The following is a 23,163-nucleotide window of genomic DNA, read 5'->3' as shown; positions in this document are numbered from 1 at the left end:
CAGGATTCTTGTCCATGAAGTTTTTATAAAGGCAATCACAGGCATGCTCACACAGAAACACAGTATCATTTCTTCTTTTGGTTTCCTTGTTGGTGATATCTATAGCTTTTCTTACTTCTTCTTTGATCTAACTCTTTTACTTTACTGCAGCTAAAAAGTGCTTAAAAATCCAGAAAGTAAGACAAGACGAGAGACAAAATATAGATGAATGTTAAGATTATGTACAGATTCTTGATGCACGAATGTTAAAAAGCTTTCCTATAAAAACAATGATGACAACTTGCATATCACTATTTTCCTGATAGCACTCAAATTTATTTAATTTAAATAATGCTGAAAAAGTACTCATTTTTAGATTAATCACATCTTTTGCTGTCTTATTTTTCCTGAAATGGTACATACCTCTAAAATCCACTAAATATTATAATTCTAATTCTTAATTTCCTAACGGACTCTCAAAAATTTATTCTTTTAAGAGTCTTAGAAAATCATTAAAACAACACCGATTCTTAAAAATGTCTATGGTATCTACAATCTAGCCAACACAGTATTCCTACCTTTTCAATGAAATAAAATACAGGGGTGCATGCAAGTGTCTCTGTCTCCCCTACCAACCCTTCTGTGCTTCTCTTTCACCCCTTCCTTAGCCTCTCAGTGTGTCTTACACTCTCCCTGTCCCTTAATGATCTCTTTCACTTCCCCCGTCCCTTAGCGGTCTCATTTCCACCCCCCTATCTTTCCTTTACTGGTCTCTCCTCCTCTCATCTTTCCCATAGTGGTCTCTCCCCCTTCATCTTTCCCTTAGTGGGCTCGCTCCCATATCTGTCCTGTAGTGGTCTCTCTTCCCCCCTATCTGTCCTTTAGTGGTCTCTCCTCCCCCATCTGTCCTTTAGTGGTCTCTCTTCCCTCCTATCTGTCCCTTAGTGGTCTCTCCTCCCCCCATATGTCCCTTAGTGGTCTCTCCTCACCCCTCCATCTTTTCCTTAGTGGTCTCCCCCCCATCTTCCCCTTAGTGGTCTCTCCTCCCCCCCCATATTTCCCTTAGAGGTCTCTCCTGCCCCCCATCTTTCCCTTAGTGGTCTCCCCCATCTTTCCCTTAGTGGTCTCTCCTCCCCCATCTTTCCTTTAGTGGTCTTTCTTCCTCCCTATCTTCCCCTTAGTGGTCTCTCCTCCCCCATCTTTCCCTTAGTGGTCTCTCCTCCCCTCCATCTTTCCCTTAGTGGTCTTTCCTCCTCCCTATCTTTCCCTTAGTGGTCTCTCCTCCCCCCATCTTTCCCTTACTGGTCTCTCCTCCCCCCGCCCATTTTTCCCTTAGTGGTCTCTCCTCCCCCCCATATTTCCCTTAGTGGTGTCTCCCCTCCTATCTTTCCCTTAGTGGTATTTCCTCCCCCCCATCTTTCCCTTAGTGGTCTCTCCTGCCCCCCCATCTTTCCCTTAGTGGTCTCCCCCCCATCTTTCCCTTAGTGATCTCTCCTCCCCCCCATCTTTCCCTTAGTGGTCTCTCCTACCCCCCATCTTTCCCTTAGTGGTCTCCCCCCATCTTTCCCTTAGTGGTCTCTCCTCCCCCCGCCCATTTTTCCCTTAGTGGTCTCTCCTCCCCCCCATCTTTCCCTTAGTGGTCTCTCCCCTCCTATCTTTCCCTTAGTGGTTTCTCCTCCCCCCCATATTTCCCTTAGTGGTCTCTTCTACCCCCCATCTCCCCTCCTTTACTTGTTGTGCCTCCATTGCCAGGCGGCGTGGACTGCGGTAAAGGAACTTCTGTTTCCTGTACCTGGCCAGACTGACAGGAAGTGCTCACTGAGAGAGCATTTCCTTTCAGTCCGGCTGGGTACAGAAAACAGACGCTCCTGTACCGTGGTCCACGGCGCCCAGCCACGCTACACTGAGTGACTGGCAGGAGGGAGCGCTGTGCGATTCCCTTCTGCTGGGTCACTCGAATCTTGCACCCCCTGGGCCGGTACATCCTTGCAACATATTAACTAGCTTTGATAAACTGGTACAACAGAAAATACATTTATTTAAAATTGGGAACAGCAGCATGGACTAGTGCATAGGTTTTCTCAACCATTCTCCCTTAAACATGGAGAAGATCTAGCTTGTCAATAATTGATTCTAGTAGTTATGATTCTGGCATTTTGAGTCATATAGACCCTTTGATACTATTCTCCATCCTGAGACTATATTACGGGATCCTATATCCCAGAAACAGACTGCCCATCTTATGCATGGTAACCATTATTGACAAGGAGAATAAGGCCTGGTAAGTTAGATGGACAGCTTGGAATGGTTCCTAAACTTGAAACTGTATCACAAAACTGAAGGTGTTTAATTGGAAGAGTGACTTTGGAAAGGTTAAAATTATAGAGGTATTATCTCCTACAATTACAACAGGAATATCCCACTTTATATCATACCAGAATCAGGCCTCCCATTAGTCTCAATTTTGATGGGACAGTCCCTATTTCAGAATCTGGCCCCACTATGTATGGGTTTGTTCCCTGGTATCCCACTTTTGGGGCCATCATGGAACCATCTACAGAAAGTGCATTATTAGACTACACTAAGCACATTAGGACCATACCGAGAGTGCTGCAACAGCACTATCTCTGTAGTCCACCTTTTATGGGACTGTCTGACATGTCTATTCTATGGGTGATCCCCCTTCTGGGCAGTTTACATCACTAGCCTGTCCAACACAATAGCGTTCCACTTTATGGGACCACAGTATTGGGGGGGGGGGGAGGGGTTGCAGTAGTAGACTTCAAATGGACCTAGGATCAACAAGTTGTCAACATTATTTTAAAAACCTTCAAAGAAAATTAAACATGAAAATAAAAGTATTTGAAATGTCCATCAGTTGTAGAAAAAATAGCATCAATGGTATAGTCCAGTAAATGCGATACTATTGAAAGGTTAGGCTTGGACTTTGTGATAAATCTAAACCAGTGCCTTATAGACATTAAGAATAGAAACATATATTGATAATGCTATAGTGTTCCTTTACCTATTTAGGAGTCTCCTTGCCTTTGTGGATTTGAATTTCACTGAGCTTTCTGCCCTCGCTGCTCCACTTCCCTGGCTGAGGTCATCAAGATCGATGATCTCAGCCAATCCGATGGTTCCCCATAGGGAAGGACTGGGAGGCTAGCGGACATGCGCAACAACTCTCTAGGACCATCATTCTATTGAGAGCAGAGTTCTCAAAGGTAAGTGCCTCTAGTGGCTGGCATGAAGACAGCCACCAGAGCTGTGTTAAACTCTGCAATGAAAAAAATAGCAATTTCTACAAAATGGCAATTATTTACGTTGCGGGGTTAAATCTAAAGGGTGACTGCATCAAAACAACTTTATTGAAATTTATTGAAATTGAGTGCTCTGATTGTTTTGGGGTCTTTGAAAGTATTTATACCTCAAGGTAAGTGTTTAACTAAGAAAAGTTCAAGTGGAGCAAAATTCTAAACAATTGTTTTGATATTTAATACTTTTTATATATTTTATTTAACACAAATCTTTTAGCTCTCACTTTTCTCATCTTGAGTATGAATCATCCTACCCACATAGAGTTTCTCTAGGGAGCTAAATATTTATCTTTTTTTTTTTTTTAAAGTAAGCGCTTGCTTCCTTTATTCTCAAGAGGAGTAAATATTCCTTTCAAGGAAAATGCTTTTGCGTAATGGCCATTCACTCTGCAATTCAAATAGCCAATTCTTTTTCTAGTCTCGCTGTTTGTGCAAGTTATTTCAGCATTGTACCTTCTGTAAAGATTTCTAAAACTTGATTATGGCACTACTAAATGTGAAAATCAATTCTGCACCAGCAACACTTTTCAAATTACATTCACACTGAGGATTGACTGTTAAGAGCTCATTACTGTTATTTTTCTAGAGAGTGGTTTATTAAACACAGTTACCTAATAAGCATCTTTGCTAGTGCAAATTGCTGAAAACAGTAATGAGGCTGATTAGACTTCATTTCAATTACAACGGCTTGTCAAGCAAGAAAATAAAAAAAAATAAAAAGTTCTCGATGTTACTGTATTTTCTAGTCTACATCAAATTGTATTGCTCAAGGGAAAGAATTGTATGAAAAAAAAAAAAACCTTTCTGCTTTCTTTTGTAAGAATCTGTAATGAGTACAAAACTGTCCTAGTGGTAGGTTAAAGTATGTAAAAATTGTAAATTTGGATGGACATTCAAAATGGTTATATAGTTTTTTTAATGATATTTTTTATGATAATTTTTATGATAATTAAGTCAAAATAGGAAGATGTTTCAATTCGTTCTTTTAGATTAGATCGATCAACAAATTTGATCTATTGAACAAATCAAGCCTTTTATTTTCCGTTATTTATTTTTAAATGTAATTGTTATTCTAATGCTATTTTTATTTTACTCGTTATTTTTATGTTTTGCTTTTTATCTGTGTATATGTTTGTGTATGCATTAGTAGATGGACGTAGCATATAAAAAAAAAATCATGACATATTTAACATTTTATTCACGATTTACACCTTGAAAACACATTTTAGCACTTTGGAAATGTGTAAGTTATTATTTAATTGATATTACACTCAATTTGGGTGCAAGATGTAGGTTATTTAACAACGTTAAATGTCTAACCCCCATTAAATTATTCTGAGACATTACTTCCCGAATTGGAAAAAACTGTGTTAATGCAAAATGCTTTATAGTGATTAAGCTGTCATTTTTCATCAAATGGTTACTTTAGTAACATTTTAATGCTTTTGTGAGTTCCGCGGACAGCGCATACAACACCCTGTTTTCTACCATGTGTAGCATATGCTTCCTGATAATACAATTTGACATTGAACTTGATAAAAGATTTTCGAAAGTAGTATAGTATAATAAAATGAATATAACAAAAAAGGACAAGATAGAAGAATGCACATAGTCGTACGTGCTGAGTAGTAGTATTGAGAATGACAAACATTCCATTCTATAGTGTATGCTGAAGAGCAAAATAATAGGTGCTTTTATTTCCTGTGCCTATATTAATAGAAGAATTTGAATCTATGTACATATCCAGGTACAAATATTTTCCCGTATATTGTAATATGTGGTTACCGATATTGCATAAGGATGCGTTGACAAATATTATTGTCTCGTGTATATATTTTGTATTTTAAAATGTAATATTGTTTGTTCAGGCATTCTTAAGTGCATTTGATGAAGAATATTAATGGTTACATTTAAGTTAAAATTAAAAAAAAATTGCTTTTGTTGTGCCTGTTTCTGTATTTTTGATATATCAGTTAATGGGTCTATTATACAAAAAGAGTCAATGCCATGGCCAGCGTCAAGTACATATGCGTAATTATTGTATACACTATGCTGGCACGACTGTTAACAAATGTATACATTAAAATAAGATACAGCCTCTTCCAAGGTGGCTACTGCCATGAATTCATCCAAGATATCAAACAACATTGGGAAGCACACTAGACTAGATAAATATTTTTAATGCTATAAATTATACCTTTCCATTTTCTAGTCAATGTAGAAATTAGATTAGATGGATAATAATATCAGACAACTTCTTACCTCATAACATTTAAATGTATAAAATAGGACAGTCTGAGAAAGGCATACCTCTGCACCCAGACAGAGGAATTGCTATGGGTAGGGTAGCAGGATTTAAGTCTACAAATTGGACATGTGAGAGGTGTATAAGTCAGTACAGGTGAGAGAAGCCATCAAACTTATCACTGGGCCAAAGATTTCGTCTTATAAATTAAGCGCACACAGGAGCCTTCAATAGTGAATTACCATTTACTTAATTCCGTTAATACTCCCACTGTAGTCTACTAGTTTCATGAGATACTGCCTCTCTTCCTCTGGAGGTTAGGCTGAAGTTTCTCGTGTTTTTGCCACTTAGCAATGACCTTGCGCTTTAGGAGGTACTCCATAAAAGTGGGTGTGTCAACATGTTGAGCTGACAAACAGCTCTGCAAACCAGTCAACCAGAGCTGCTAGCCTTGCCAGAACTAAAAGGCTTTGAAAAGGTTTATGAGGACTATTTCTAAGGTGAAAGATTGCTAGAGGAGGTTTCTTTGATATAACATCATAATACTATCACAGCTTAATTACCTTTGTTATTTTCAAGATTCCACTCTTCAATTAAACCATATCAGTGTGCATGATTGCAGTTCAATTAGCAATGTCGAGCGGGAATAAAAAAAAAGACTAACTTATTCTGCTTCTGGATGATAATCCACTTATCAGCAAAATCCTTTTGCCATGTACCTCTGGGCATTGTGAACCAAGTGGAGTAGTGTCTAATGAACAATACATACATTACCTAGTTCTTTAGATACAGTATTTTTTTTAGTCAGCAGTCTTGGTGATCCCTTAGCCATGGCACCAGGGGTGGGAGAAAATTTGTTTTCAATTGCTCCAAAACAAATATTAACCCCCCATCCCAGAGAAAGGTAGCCATGCTTAATAAAAGTAAGTTTTAGATGCCCTTTCCCATTTTTGTTTCAGAGTCCTAAGGTAACTTGAGTAATTGATATTATTATTATTATTATTTTTTTTTTATTATTATTTATGTCTTAAATGGTACCATGTAGATTATTTGTGCCATACGAGAATTCTTCTATCAATTAAAACAATTATTAATTTTTTTTTTAAATGATAAATATGAAATGTTAAGGGACAATGGTCTCAGAGGGACACCAATCTTAGATGCTGCACATGACATCTGAAAGTTTTTAACATTTGACCTGCTAAATTTTACAGTGTTTTCACAATGAATCTATATTTTATTTATTTATTCTGCTCTTTAAATGACGGAAAGTCTGATTGCAGTGATTTCCTTGTTGTGACCAAACCCGAGCAACCAATTTAGATTAAGGGTGTCAGCAGTTTCTTTGTTTAAGAATGAAAGAAGACAAAATGAAATCTTCGGTTTTATGAGAAAAGTGGAAAGAAATGGCTATTTGCATTCTCGGAAATGTGATATAAAACACATGTGCTTTCCCTAGAAATGAAGAATTATTGTAAAAGTGCTACAATACACCAGGGAAACAAAGTATTGTTTAAATATAGGCAAGCCTGTCTATTCCACAGGAAAATATAATTACTTAATATGATGAACCATGCAGCACCCTGTCATGTCTCTAATAGGTCAAAAGACATTCTTCAATCAAATCAAATGGTGCACTGTGCAACACCTATGTGAAATTAATAGTTGATTTATTTAGTTTATTTTTTAATATAAATATATATATTTTTTAATTACACAGTAGATAGCCTGATTCCACATATATGTAACAATACTTTTTTTTTGACAAGTTATAGAATTTCAGTTTATATAAAAGAAGAGTATTATATTAAACAATCAGAAGATGCATTTTATATTATAAAATATATTTATTATATATTTTAAATTTAATTACTGGTATATGGAAGATATATATTTTTTTTACAATTTGGACAGTGTCACACAGTACTAGTAATGCAGTCATTTAATCCAGTGTTTTAAGTAGTTGTGGAAGGTAGTTAATCTTTGTATGGTGTCTTGTATGAAACTGTGAAAAAAACCACATTAGCCCACACAAATGAATTTTATATGTAGCTTCTCCTACATCAGATGCAGACTGAATTATACAGAGGTCCCTGGAGTGAAGGACACAGAATTAATGTACTGTGTCACTCTGTCCTCCTGTCCAATAGAATTTTTTTTTTATTTATTTTCAGCTCAGAGGTACTTCAGTTTTTTTTTAATTGTTACATTAATCACATAATCTAGATAACATCTGTAAAAAAACTGTGTAATGCACAAATGTATCTCATAAATATATAGAATTTTCCCAACCACATCTGACCACATAACACTTTTTAAATGCTTTGCTCTCAGAAAAAAAAGATCCATAAAAGCATTGGATGCCTTGTTCATTCGTGGCTAAGGCCTGCAGTTATTAGACCTATAAATTTGTTTTTTGACCCCTGTTAGCTCAGTCTATTGGGTCAAAATTGAGCACAGCTTATTTCTGATGTACTCAAATTGTTCTTTTCCTTGATGGAATTCAAATTTTGACCCTGTATGTTTGTATTTATGTGTCTGTATTTGGGTGTGTGAATATGCGGATACATCGAGATTCTTAACTGGCAATACAAAAACTCACAGTAATTTGGAGATCATTTTATACTGTACACTGCTGTAATCATTCCTTTTGCAACATAACATTTTTTTCCTGTAGAAATAAACCTTTAATACAGTCCCCGCTGTGCGACTTACCTGCATAGCGACGGCTCGGACTTATGGTCAGCTCTCTAGCATGGGGATTGGAGGGATTCTCCACATTAGCGGCCAATTTCTTCTGAACATAGATTTTAGGGATTCCCTGCTCTGGTGAACTGGTCTATGTTTGTGAATTTTCCCCAAACATAGATTTCCTATGTTTCCCAAACAAGTTCTCAAGACCAACCAACAATCCAGGTTTTGTCAGTATCTCCATTGGAATAAAATAAGGAAATACAGAAATCATGTATTGTTCGTGGGCCACGATGGCTGGTTTGGGAACCAATGAGCTAATGCATAGATTTCATTTTAAAATCAAAATATAAAATGTCTCCATTCCTCATATGTCAATCACTTTTCTGTATTTACTTACAGATACATACTCTTTTTCACTTGTTGTCACCTACTGCTGTCTGATAGTTGATCAGGCAAATAAAAGACAAAAGCTGGCAGTATCAGATTCTTCAGTGTAAGTGAAGGCAAAGTGCATTTCTGTTTGTGCAGTTCTCTTACTGCTTCTGCAGTATAAGAACTGTATCTTTATGTGAAATCAGTACCGGGAATCTAGTTAGGATTCCTTCTATTGATTCCATATAAAATCATGTCACTCACTGAAAATGTTGGCAATAACGACAAACTGCATTTTTCACTGAAGAACATGGATAGAATAAAATTGCAATCTTGGCTCTTGACGGACAGACATTTGCAAAGTAAATATCTCATGGCTATCGGGATATTTTAGATTTTGGGTTGTTTCCAGTAACTGTAGATCTTTGCTACACTTAGACACTTAAACACTTAAATGAATGCGTGGCCAATTCACTACTTTTACAAGAAGTCCTTTTTTTGAGTAAACATTGATTTGGTTGTAGTCCACCCCAAAGGCTAATTTCAGAGTAATTCCGCCATAGTGAGACTCCCAAGTTGAGCACCCAAGGAAACTTGAAATGTATTTAGTACATCATTTGCTAAAGCTTTTGCTGTCAGTGGACTTGTCAAGTATTGTACTTAAATTGACATTAAATCTTAATTCTAAATGTTTATGACAGAAAACATTCCAGACCAGTTTGATGTCAGAACTTTAGGTTTGCAACTGTTTTGAGATTCCATGAGTATGAAATAATATATTTTAATAACTAGTTGTCTTTCACAGATGGTGGATGTTCCAATATTCCGGTATGAATCCTTGGATCTTTACTATCCAAGTTTGACAATAGTTATTGGTTTTGACTTGTGTCTCACTTTTTTCTTATTATGCATTTGAGATTATAAAGACTTTTTTTTCTTTTTTTTACCATAGTGTACTCTTGAAATCGTGTATAAGAAATCCCATCACTTAAACAAGCTATATCTGCTGCCACAAATATTAGAATAGATCCAACACAATAATCTTCTAATGCAGGATATTTAAATGTTTCGCCTGCACTTTTTGGCAATTGGTAGTATTGTCATAACTAGCTATTTTCAGATTTGTCTGATTTTGGCACCAGATTCCTGGTGGCTGACTAATCCACTAATCTTAGTAGATCTGACATCTACTTGAAACAACTTTCTGTTCTGCTTTCCAAAGTAATGGTACACTTTAGGGCAGGCTTCCCCAAACTCCGGCCCGCCAGGTGTTGCTGGACTACAACTCCCATGATTCTCAGTCTATCTATTTCATTCATAGAATCGTGGGAGTTGTAGTCCAGCAACATCTGGAGGGCCGAAGTTTGGGGAACCTTGCTTTAGGGGAATGAAACCAAATTAATCCAAAAGCGTATTATATCTCCCATTTTCCCCAGGACTACCTCATCCTTGCCACCTGGAAAAGTAGAATTCTGTGCGCTACTGGATCAAATATAATCACATGTAGCGTGATAGCCAAAAAACTCTAAAAAGGCAAACTTGTTGTAATATCCTAAACTGGAAATTAAACATTGTAAAATATGCTTTTTCATATCACTAAACAGTTTTATCCACATCATTTCCTGTTTAAAATCAGTATATATTTTTGACAAATAACAAGTTTGTGAGGTTTGTGATTGCGATGGGCCTGGGTGAGCATGAGGGTCACTAGCAATGTCCAAAATGGACCAGTCATGAAGAGTGTGTAAACCTAGCGTGAATGCACACCAGGCTGACAGACAGCCTTCTGGTTGGCCCCACATAGGGCAGATCATGCAGATACTTCTGACACGCTCTTTGTAGTGCCCACTGTGCAAGTGCTAGCATTGTGCTGACTGGGGACAGTTTCCTGGTGTTCCATGGGAAACCAGGGGATGTATTTGTGAATCCGAGACAGGACAGTCCCAGCTAAAACAGCACCTTTGAGACGCATGCATATTTCAGGTGAGTTATCATTATATCGTAACTGAAAATAATTTTGATTTCCTTAAAATTAAAACGTGAATTTTATAGTTTTGTGTTTTTTCTTGAATATGTGTTGTGTATTTCAATCAAAATAATTTAAAAAGAAGCAGTTACTTAAAGTTTAACATCCACAGTTTGCAAAAGTGTGCAGATAGCAAATGTAAATCTTATTAGTCCAGAACCATTAGCAACAGGGGCGGCTCCCTAATTAGGTCGGTTTAGGCAGCCTAGACTGCCTGAGGGAAGACTGTGTTGGGTGCTCGGTCACTGACCGAGGACCCAACACCAATAGGGGACCTGGCGGCTTGCCCGGTATGCCGCCGGGTGCGAGGCCCCTCCTGGCTGCCCGGCCAGCCATCAGACACTGGTCTGCAGCTCCACAGTGAGCAGAGCTGCAGACCATGTGTCTCATGAGAACTGGCCAATCAGAGCATTGCCGTGGGTTACCATGGCAACGCTCTGATGGTCTCGCGAGATTACATGGTCTGCAGCTCTGCGGAGTTGCAGATCGGAAGCAATGGCCACCGGACCACCAGGGAGCCCACTGGACCACCAGGGAGCCCACTGGACCACCAGGGAAGAAAGGGTATGTTGTGACCCCCCCTAACTATCACCCCCTCACCACCCTCTGCCTCACCACCCTCAGCATCACTACCCCCTCACTATAACCCCCTCTCACTACCCTCAACCCCTCTCCCTCAGCATTACCCCCCACCATTCCCCTTCTCTCACCACCCTCACCATCACCCCCTTCCTCAGCATCACCCCCCTCACCTTAACCACCCCCCCCACTATCACCATCCCTCACCACCCTGAGCATCCCCCAGCTTCCTCACCATCAACCCCCCTCCCTCACTATCAACCCCAATCCCTCACAATAACTCACTTCCCTCAGGATCACCCCCTCCCTCATAATCCCCCTCTCTCTCACATCACCCCCCTCACCCTCAACATCCACCCCCCTCTCTCTTACATAACCCCCCTCACCCTCACATCACCCCCCTCCCTCTCACATCACACCCTCACCCTCACATCACCCCCTCACCCTCACATCTCACCCTTACCATCACCCCCAGTTACCATCACCCCCATCCTCATCACCCTCTGTCACCATCACCCCCTCTCCCACTCACCATCACCCCCTCTCCCACTCACCTCTCCCACTCACCATCACCCCCTCTGCCACTCACCATCACCTGCTTCTCCCACTCACCATCACCCCCTCTCACCATCATCCGCCTCTCCCACTCACCATCACCTGCCTCTCCATCTCCCTCTCATCACCCGCCTCTCCAACTCTCATCTCTTCCTCTCACCAACACCCCCTCTCCCTCTCCAATCACCCTCCTCCCTCTCACCATCACCCCCCCATACACACAACACACTTAAAGCAGCTACCCCATACACATAGGGTCCTAGACAAAAATGCAAACATGATCACAGAGACATACATTCACACACACAAGGTACTCTGTCAGAGACACTCTCAGGCACATACACAGGTAAACTGTGCATTAATGTGTATATGTGACAGTGTGCATGTATTGCAACTCTATTTGTCTCACTTTTTTGTTAGTGGGGCCTCATGTTTGAGTTTCGTCTGAGGCCTCACCTTGAAAATCTGTTACAAACTCTATACATCTTTAAAGCTTAAAATAGACATTGTTTTGGAGACAGGTTTTTTTTTTTTTTACCTCTAGAGAAGTTAAATCATTTGTTATACTCATTACAAATTATGAAATACTCATCACTAAATTGGAATTCCATTAAAATACCGATGTAATCAAAAGATATCATAACACAAGTAGGAGGTTCTCAACAGTTGACAACAGGCAGTTTTTGTCAATCTCTGCAGCCATCGCCAACAACGGTTGTGGAAAAGAGGCATCTTCTCGTGCATTGCGATTATAGATTTATAGAGCAATCCACAATCTTGTGAGATTGTCCATGGATCTCAGTGTTTTATTCTCGCCCTGTGGGAGAACACAGCACTTATGTATCTTCTGCTAGATGAAGTGCCAAGAACTGGAAAAGAAAGATGGCGGTGCCTATGAGAGAGAGCTTTGGGTAAGTATATTGCTTGCTTCTCCCTTTCAGACACTGTTCACGGATCAGTTGCTCTTTTGGGCTTAGCTATGTGACTATAGATAATAAACACAAAACTGTTACAGTATAGTTGTGTTACATTATCAAAGAAGTTACAAGATTGCTTAAAATTAGTCTTATAAAAACCTTAAACAAAGTTGAATTAATTACTTTAGTTATTTAAACTGCTACGTACAATCATTCATATCTGAAAGCAAAGTTTTCACATTCTGAATTCTAGTAAGTTGCACTCACAGCAAGAGTGTCTGTTACAATGTTTAATTTGAAGGCTTGTGAGATCTCCTTTCAGTTGCCTAACGTCTTTGAAAAACTTATGTCTCTGGCAGTGACTGTGTTAGTTTCCCTGGTTTGTAAGCACATTAACCATTCTTATAGAAACCAGATGAGATTTCAAAACTGGTTTCATTTTCATTTTTCTTGGTAGCTAAATTGAAATTAAGCAGATGAATTAGTCAATATTTTTAAGATTATCTGACAAAATAGCTTAAATCCCTTCACATTTTTGAGTCTTGTTTTTTTTTCATCTCTGTCATCTGTTTTATGTCTCATGTCTTGTATGTATCTGTTTAAAATCGTGCGCTCTCGTTCAGCTATTAACAGGAGTCTTTCCTTAATGTATCCCATTAGCAGTCTGCAACAGAATGACATTTTCAGTGGACACACTTCTCTACCCGGCTCTTAGTGGCAGTTGTGCTTTAATTGCACTAAGAAAAGGTCAACTTCGAGAAAGGGCTTACAAAAACCCCCAACAAAACAAAAAGTTCGACATGCATAACATTAGCAAAATAAATAAATAAATAACATGTAAAAACGAAAATAAACATTATGTTACAGTGTTATATGTTACATTGATCCCTAAAGGGCTGTGCTGCTTCCTTTTTTATAGTTTGGGTTGTGATCATGTTTTTAATCCAACTATCTTATCTGTCTTGTTTGTCTGTCTGTCTATTTATCTGGTAGGTGTTTGCAAGATGAAATATGGGCAGGGCCGCCATCAGGGGGTGACAACCATAACGGTTGTCACGGGCCCGGCGGCCCTGGGGGGCCCGGCCGCCCGGGCCCCACGTGTAGCGCATGCTGATGGGGCCCATCGGGTGGCCCACTCACTTAGGGCCACCCCATGGGCCCTGTATCTTCAGGGGCCCGGTCAGCGCTGCGGCCGTGCAATAGCGCGACCGGGCCCCTTAAAAAAAAATCCCAACCGCAAAGTACTGCTGGGAGGAAGTGGCCGTCACTTCCTCCCAGCTCCCTCCCCTCCCCTCAGCACCGCGCGGGAGGCAAGAAGGACAGGCCTGCAGCCCGCAGGAGCCACGCCGACTCCCATCAGCCACAGCCTTCCACCTGCAAAAAAAGGTAAGAAAAATTAGCTGTATTTGTGTATGTATGTCTGTGTGTATGTTAGAATGTCTGTGTGTATGTTAGAATGTCTGTATGTATGTTAGAATGTATGTGTGTATGTTAGAATGTCTGTGTGTATGTTAGAATGTCTGTGTGTATGTTAGAATGTCTGTATGTATGTTAGAATGTCTGTGTGTATGTTAGAATGTCTGTGTGTATGTCAGTATGTCTGTGTGTATGTCACTATGTCTGTGTGTATGTCAGTATGTCTGTGTGTATGTTAGAATGTCTGTATGTATGTCAGTATGTCTGTGTGTATGTTAGAATGTCTGTGTGTATGTCAGTATGTCTGTGTGTATGTTAGAATGTCTGTGTGTATGTCAGTATGTCTGTGTGTATGTCAGAATGTCTGTGTGTATGTCAGTATGTCTGTGTGTATGTCAGAATGTCTGTGTGTATGTCAGTATGTCTGTGTGTATGTTAGAATGTCTGTGTGTATGTTAGAATGTCTGTGTGTATGTCAGAATGTCTGTGTGTATGTTAGAATGTCTGTGTGTATGTCAGTATGTCTGTGTGTATGTCAGAATGTCTGTGTGTATGTCAGAATGTCTGTGTGTATGTTAGAATGTCTGTGTGTATGTCAGTATGTCTGTGTGTATGTCAGAATGTCTGTGTGTATGTCAGAATGTCTGTGTGTATGTTAGAATGTCTGTGTGTATGTTAGAATGTCTGTGTGTATGTCAGAATGTCTGTGACTGTCTGTGTGTGTATGTCAGTATGTCAGTATGTCTATATGTATGTATGCCAGTATGAATTAATGTATGTCTGTGTGTATGTATGTGATGTCGGTGTATGTGTGTGTAAGTCCTCATGCATGTGTGTCTGTATGTATGTATGTTAGTATGTGTCTATCTGTCACTATGTATGCCTGTGTGTCTGTATATGTGTGTATGTCTCAGTATGTGTGTGTCAGTACGTATGCCTATATGCGTGTATTTCTGTTTCAGTATGTGTGTCTGTTAGTATGTATTTTTGTGTGTGTATGTGTGTGTGTGTCTGTGTCCTTTTGTATCAGTGTGTGTTTTTGTGTCTGTGTGTATTCCTGTGGGCGGGATTTGGAGGTGGACCCTGTGGGCGGGATTGGAGGCGGGCCCCAGGGGGCCCAGACCCTGAGCTGAGTTAGGGGCCCCAAAATTTCTGGTGGCGGCCCTGAATATGGGTGATGGGTGTACAACACCCAGTCATAACTATAGCATTCTTAAGTAGCAATATTGGCCGGATGTGATAGATAAGGGTCAATATTGTTGGACTGAACTGTTGCACAAAAATTTACGATATCAAAAAGAGTGCAATGCAATTTGTGTTTATGTTGATAGCATCTGCACTGCACAGAACGCACGCTGATACTAATTACATATAAATGCCAATAATAATTCTATATATAAATAATTACTAGAATTATTGGCATTTATATAGCACCAATGTTTATAGACATAATATATCTTGATAAAGACCCTGAAGGGTCGAAACGTTGATGTAGATTTGTGTTAAGACTGTTAATACACGTTTGAAAAATCCAAGTGAGTGCTCCTGTTTTTACCTTCATATCTACTGGCCTGGAGGCACCCTGGTAATATACTCATATACAATATATACTTTTTTTTGGGTTGAGTGCCAGAGTCTGGACTGTTATATATATATATATATATATATATATATATATATATATATATATATATATATGTGTGTGTAGTATTGTAAAGCACCTGCAGAATAAGTTATAATAATAATAGTTTCTAAAAATAATAATAGTAATTATTAGCATTTATATAGTTATTGGTATCAGGGCATATGTTTTATTATATGTGTATGATAACCCAGCATTACCACATGTGCATAGTAAATTGCAAGTCCTATTTTGTTGGATGCTCACAGTTATCTAACAGTGTTGGATTAAACAATCTGTGTGTGAAATGAAAAAAAAAAAGGCTTGTTTTCATAGCTATTGACTTTCTGTTTATTTCCCAGAGCTGCTTACAGCAGGATTCTTTGCAGGCACTTACTCGTGTGCCTCTGCTGAAGCGTAAGCTTGGTGATACTGCCACATACAGCTTGACAGCAGAGATCCAGAGGGGCCTTATTTAAAGATTGCAGAATGAGTACTGAGACTGTGCAGTACTTACTTTGTGCAAATTGATTGTTGTTCTTTCTCTGTTTAGATCATTTTTTCGTTTCTTCTCTTTCCTTGGGGTTACACTGATGCTGTGAATCATTTTGGGGGCAAATCCCACCATAAGCATGACCTAGGTTGTTGCCTGAGAAACAAAGAAACATTTATTGTGTTAGTAGAAAAGAATCATTCTTCCCATAACCTTATTTTAGACATATTTAGTATAGTAGCATCTCATTGAAACAACTTTTTATTGAAATTCCACTTTGTCGTCACTATTGATTTCCTGGCCAACAGATTGCTTTGCTTAGATAAGAATTGGACAATAGGGTCAACGTGCAGGAATTGACATGATGCTCATACAATGCTTCTCAAAGAGAAGTATTGCCTTTTGCTTTAGCAAGTTAGAGTGCTTTAGAGTTGTGGAGTGTTCCTTTAGCGTAATCGGGCATTATTACACCAAACAATTACCAATTTCCATACACTATAGCTGATTCCGGAGTAAGCTATCTTTGAAAATGAGTCCAGTATGTCATCATCTCTTCCCCTCGTGTTAAAAGGTGAAACACATTGGTAGCAGCAAGTGATACGAGATGCTAAATGCCTGTTATATTTAGTATTTAATTTGCCTTAACTTAATTCGAGAGCTATTTGTTTGTTGAGAGGGATATTATATTTTAGCAGTAAAATGTAAGTATGTGATGGAGAGATATAGCTAACTTGACAAGGAAACACTTCCTTTGAAAACGTAATAAGGTTTGATTGGGAGAAAATATCCTGTTGCGTTGTTTTGCTTTTAAATAGTTTACAATTAATGTCTACTTATCCACTTAGAAAAAAACCAAACATATTCGATCACACAGCCTTCAGCATATTCAAATACCAGATCTACACATAGACTTTTACTGCAAGTGTGTATTTTCAAATATCTTTTTTATTTTTCCATTTATTTTTATACATGGCTTGCGTGGAAATCTAATTGCACATCAGTACAATTGCAATAACATATATTAGCAATTGAATCCTGCTGTTTTATTCATTTATTGTGTAATTACTGCTATCCTTCCCACCTTGTTTTTGGTATTTCAAAGTCATTAAGTCAGAAACATGACAGCAGTGCCAAGCTTGGCATGATACTCTTTGACTAAAATCTTGTAAATTAATACAATTAGCACAGCATCGTCCTGCTAATTAACTTCCAGGGTCTCGTGCAGAAATTGTGCAAACAAGAGAAGCAGAGTCCATAGGGAATCGACATGCCATGTTAGCAAACTGTGTTGTACATGATCTAGCATAGCAAAACTAGATATCAAATGCATTATGGGATTCTGGAAGTTAGAAGCGAGAAGATTCAAAATTGAGGTTTTTGGAAGATTTCAGTTAACATGAAAACTTTTTTTATGTGATATGGGAAAAATACTTTCACAATAAGGTTATAGCAATGTAAAAAAAAATATAATTATTTTCATCACTTATCTAAAAAGCGCAAACATATTCCAAAAGCTTGTAGAATATTGGTGTGAGGAGTGACTGGTACAATCCACATTTTAGACATTTTACTTTTTGTTTATATCTGAGACAAAGGCCATGCCATTTCTTTTCCTGTTAAAGTGATTTAAAAAAAAACAAAAAAAACAAAAAACTTTTTAACCCCTTAAAGACCAGTGACAAGCCAAGATTTATGGGGGGGATTGAAAAATAAATGAAAACCTGAAAAGTCATAATATGTTTTAACCTTTTGAAAGAACTGTTATCACTTGAGCCCACAACGGGTGAAAAGCAATTATTTGAAGACGCAAAAATATCCCCAATAGTTCAGCCATTAGTATGGACAGTATACTGACATGTATATGCAATTGTGATTTCTGATGAGAACTTTGTTTAATCATTGTTATAGCTACTGTTTAGAAAGAATCCTTATCTGTTTTTCTTTTTAGGGTGGCAAGTTCCACATCGTTCCTTTTATGGTAAATAATATTTTAATTATATAAAATAATAAAAATGAAAACTAAAAAAATACATATATGTATAGTATTCAGCAGACTATATGCAATAGTTAAGTTTTGCGATTGTAATATTATGTGCATTGATTTGTTTGAAATGTGTTGTAAAAAATGAATAGGTAGATATAAAGAGAATATAGCATAATACAAACATAAGGGTGCAAAATCAACAATTACATTAAATTGAATAAGAAAAGAGGATTGTCCTTCACAAATAATCTGGCATTCAAATGATGTTAATTGAAAATGATGTGTTACTGTTTGCTCGATGATTGTTTTAAGGGTACTTAAGCCCCCCATTTGTATATTTGTTTGCACTCTGGGGACTGTAAGAAGAAAAAGATAGGGGAAGACAAGTGATGCTTATTTTTTTTCAGAGGTTCAACAACATAACTCAAAGGCAGAAAGCAGGCAGTTGTAATTCATACTGAGTTCTAGGCTTTGTGTGATGAAAGCGACGGATCGCTGCCTTGGAGATTGCTTTGCTGCACTCCAAGAAGCAGATTTGAAACTGTTGTGGACCACTTTAGATGAGAGTTGGATTATGGAATGACCTGCAGCGTCTGTGTCATATTGTTCTGCACAGGGTGCATTATGCTTTGCTAACTAGGTGTTCAGCACCAAATAAGAGAGGTATCCTAGATGTGATCTGCCAGCTGTATCTCATATTTTTAGATTGAGGGGAAAAAAAAAGACCTGAAACTGGTATTGTAAAGATAGAATTGCTGCTTATACAACATTATTAACCAAGTCATGTGGTGTATGTAATGTGCAATACATGAGCAATTTGTTGCAAATAACAATATTTTCGTATTTTCTTATTTTTTTTAACACACATACTAGTGTAATAGAAATACTTTTTATATTGATTTAATGTTTTTAAATAAAGAAATAATGTTGTTTTTAACAAATCAAAAAAATTATTTTAATGCTTTCCTCTTATCTGTTTTATATATTTTTTGTGTTAGGCTTGAAGATGCAGTGGACGCCGGAGCATGCACAGTGGCCAGAACAGCACTTCGATATAACTTCAACTACACGGTCACCGGCTCACAAAGTTGAAGCGTACCGTGGCCACCTGCAACGTACCTACCAGTATGCGTGGGCTAATGATGATATCTCTGCTCTGACTGCGTCTAACCTGCTTAAGAAATATGCAGAAAAATATTCGGGAATCTTGGATGGCTCCATGGAAAGACCTATCCTGAGTAATTACACTGAAGCTCAATCTGGCCTAGTAAATGGACGAAAAAGCGAAAGTGATTCTTGGCAGAGCTCTTTAAATTCTGACAGTGTTTATCCTATGAACTGTGTAACTGATGTCATTACAGCTAGCAAAGCTGGGGTGGGTGCTACTATTCCACCATCAGATGTTTCTGCTAGCATTGGCAGTTCCCCAGGGGTGGCCAGCAACCTGACAGAACCTAATTATTCTAACAGTACATGTGGAGGTCACACAGTACCTAGTCTTCATTCAGGTCTACCATCTCAGGAATATGCCACTGGATATAATGGTTCCTACTTGCATACAACTTACAGCAGCCAATCTGCATCAGCACTTCCATCTCCTCACCCATCACCACTTCACAGCTCTGGACTCCTACAACCTCCTCCACCTCCCCCACCACCTTCTGCTCTTGTGCCAGGTTATAATGGAGCCTCAAATATTTCCAGTTACAATTACCCACCTGCTGGTTATCCACCTCAGTCATCAGTTGGGTCTGGTTATAGTCCTGGAAGCGCACCTCCTCCTTCGGCCTACCTTCCTTCAGGTATCCCTGCACCTACTCCTCTTCCTCCCACTACTGTCCCAGGCTATAGCTATCAGAGTCATGGTTTGACACCAATAGCACCATCTGCCCTGACCAACAGCTCTGCTAGTTCACTGAAAAGAAAAGCTTTTTACATGGCTGGTCAAGGAGATATAGACTCCAGTTATGGAAATTACAGCTATGGCCAACAGAGAACCTCACATAGCCCCATGTACAGAATGTCTGATACAAGTATATCCAACTCAAATAGGGGAAATGGTTTTGACAGAAGTGTTGAGACTACATCATTAGCTTTTAAGCCTACAAAGCAGCTTGGGCCCTCTGAGCAGCAAAGGAAATTTACCAGTCAGTCCACAAGAGCTCTAACACCACCTTCATATAACAGTTCTAAAAATTCAAGAACAAGTGAAGGTTTTGGAAAATATAATTCCTCTTCAATTAATGAACATAGTGATGAGCATAGACAGCTTCTCCCACATCCACTGCAAGGCACTGGGCTTCACACTGCTACCTCATCCAGCCACTCAGTTGACGAACAGCTGAAAAACACTGACACACACCTCATTGAACTTGTAAGTAATGAGATAATCAACCAGGGACATCCAGTAGACTGGGATGAAATTGCTGGTCTTGATTTAATTAAGGCTTTCATAAAAGAAGAGGTTTTGTGGCCTGTAATTCGATCTGATGCCTTCAGTGGACTCACAGCTTTGCCTCGGAGCATTCTGTTATTTGGACCTAGAGGAACAGGCAAAACATTATTGGGTAGATGTATAGCTAGTCAACTTGGTGCCACATTTTTTAAAATTTCTGCCTCTAATCTTGTCACAAAGTGGATAACAGAAGGAGACAAAATTGTCCATGCCTCATTTCTTGTGGCAAGGTGTCGACAACCATCAGTGATTTTTGTTAGTGACATTGAGCTGCTTCTTTCTTCCCAAGTGAGCGAAGAACACAGTCCAATAAGTCGCATGAGAACAGAATTTCTTATGCAGATAGACACTGTTCTTTCGTCTGCAGAGGACCAAATAGTTGTAATTTGTGCCACAAGTAAACCTGAAGAAATAGATGAATCTCTTAGGAGATATTTCATGAAAAGACTTTTAATTCCACTTCCAGACAGCACAGCCAGACATCAGATAATTATTCAACTGCTCTCACAGCACAATTACTGTCTCAATGACAAAGAGGTTGCACTCCTAGTCCAGCGCACAGAAGGTTTTTCTGGACTGGATGTGGCTCGCTTGTGTCAGGAAGCTGTGGTAGGTCCTCTCCATGCCATAGCACCCTCAGACCTTTCAGCCATTATGCCCAGCCAGTTGAGGCCTGTCACATATCAAGACTTTGAAAATGTGTTCTGCAAGATTCAACCTAGCATATCTCAAAAAGAACTTGATATGTATATTGAATGGAACAAAATGTTTGGTTGCAGTCAGTGATATTCCTTAAACATTACAAGGAATGTTGGCACATAAAAATGGGGAAAAGAGTTCCCTTTCCTGGTGGTGTCCTGATTATTAAAGGTACCTAGACAACCATGATTACCTTGCATCTGAAGAGTCAGGGTAGACTTGAAATAAACTTGCATCAGCCAATGTTCTGATTGAAACCATATGACAAAGAACATACATTGATGTTTAGATCTGTTCAAGCTAGTCAGCACTCCAAAAGAAGCAGAGTGGAAGTGGGTTGACTTTTTGGAAGGACGTGAACCCCATGTGTTGATTCCATTCTGCTGTTCTTTCAGATTTAGTTGCTGTCAAGTGCCTGACGTGGTGCTTTATTATATTTTATTTTATTTTTTTATGTTTGTTTGCCTCACAACTACATTGGTGGCATGTGCTAATATAAAGAGCTTTAACTTCAAACATTTAGAGGACTAGAGAAAAAAATGTTGTATTGAGAGACAGAAAAGCCAGATTTACCATTTCTAAGCAACAATATTCCTCAATCCTCTCTGTTCTGTAGAACAGGAAACCATAATCTGGACCTTAATTTCAGCAGTTCATTTTTTTAATGTCCTGTCTGCAAAAACAAACAACTAAAAAAAACAGCAAACTCAGGAAAGTGATTGATTTGTACAGTACCTCAAAGGAATGTGTTATGTTATGTACTGCTGAGAGAGTAATATGGTAGGCGTCAACAATACATTTATATTGAAATGTATGTTTACCTCAACAATTGGAAAGAGGCATGGACAATTTTGAATGTATTTGGTTGATTCTAAAAGAAAATGGCTAAAGTCTAACCATGGTAAATTGTCCAATGACATCTATCAAATCTTACTCTAAAACAAGTACCTTCAGCTGGTGTTGGGCAACAGTGACTCTTATCATCTTTGGCCATCTGGAGTTTGATGATAGGAGATATGTTCTTCAACAGGTGAAGATCCTAGATGTGGTTAACCTAACATGGTTTAGACTGTGACTTAGGGCAGTGTTAAACAATAGTCCTTTTAATTATGGTCATAATGTGCAACAATTATTTTCATATCAGTATTTATTAACTAGTGCAACTGGAAGTCATCTACTGCTTCTTAATAATTAATCAATTCATTCAGGCAAGGGCAAACATCATGCAACTCGATTGTTGATTCTTAAACATTGACACAACTGCCGATATTTAGTTTTCTTGACTCATCAGGTGTACAGTATTACCAGTCCTGGAGAAAAGCATATTCAATGTAGATGGGGAAATCATTTTTGTGGAGAAATGTTATTTTACATTTTCCTTTTCAAAATAGTTGATGGAAATTCCAAAAAAAAAATAAAAAATTCAGACACCAAAAATGTTTAGGGTATTTATATATTTATATATTTATATATATATATATATATATATATATATATATATATATCCTGAAACATAAACACATTTATCTGTTTCATTCATGTGTGTGTCTGTATCTCAGTATAGTTAAATATATACAGATACATAGATAACTTTCTGAAGATGGTTTCAAGAGCTCTATAATTCATAAACTTTTTGCATTACGTTCGAAATCTGATAGAGCAAGTTCATAATATGCTTTTCTAAAAACTGCTTAAAGAGAGCAGTGCTAAACAACCAAAATACATTAAAATATATTATTTAAAGAAAAAAAAAGAGCTTGTTTTAATTTGTTTTCTTGTTAGTAATACTGTATCTAGTTGCAGTGTTA

At 38.4% G+C, this 23,163-nt stretch overlaps 1 protein-coding gene across 3 annotated transcripts in view; it reads left to right on the top strand.

Moving 5' to 3' along the window:
- FIGN (fidgetin, microtubule severing factor) overlaps nucleotides 1–22,794 on the top strand; it is a 138,674-nt gene extending 115,880 nt beyond the window's left edge. For 2 of the 3 annotated variants that reach the window (XM_063429679.1, XM_063429680.1), the window contains one exon: nucleotides 19,200–22,794. In XM_063429679.1, coding sequence (XP_063285749.1) covers nucleotides 19,200–21,442 — 2,243 coding nt within the window. In that variant the 3' untranslated portion in view covers nucleotides 21,443–22,794. Of the gene's footprint in view, nucleotides 1–18,165; nucleotides 18,196–19,199 lie in introns of all 3 variants that reach the window. The other variant, XM_063429678.1, reaches the window with a different exon arrangement.
- The last annotated feature ends 369 nt before the right edge of the window (nucleotides 22,795–23,163 follow it).

Source organism: Pelobates fuscus, chromosome 8 (genome assembly GCF_036172605.1).
Source record: "Pelobates fuscus isolate aPelFus1 chromosome 8, aPelFus1.pri, whole genome shotgun sequence".
NCBI classification, from domain to species: Eukaryota; Metazoa; Chordata; class Amphibia; order Anura; family Pelobatidae; genus Pelobates; species Pelobates fuscus.
Note: the sequence above shows the minus strand (reverse complement) of the source record. Positions and strands in the feature narration are given on the sequence as shown.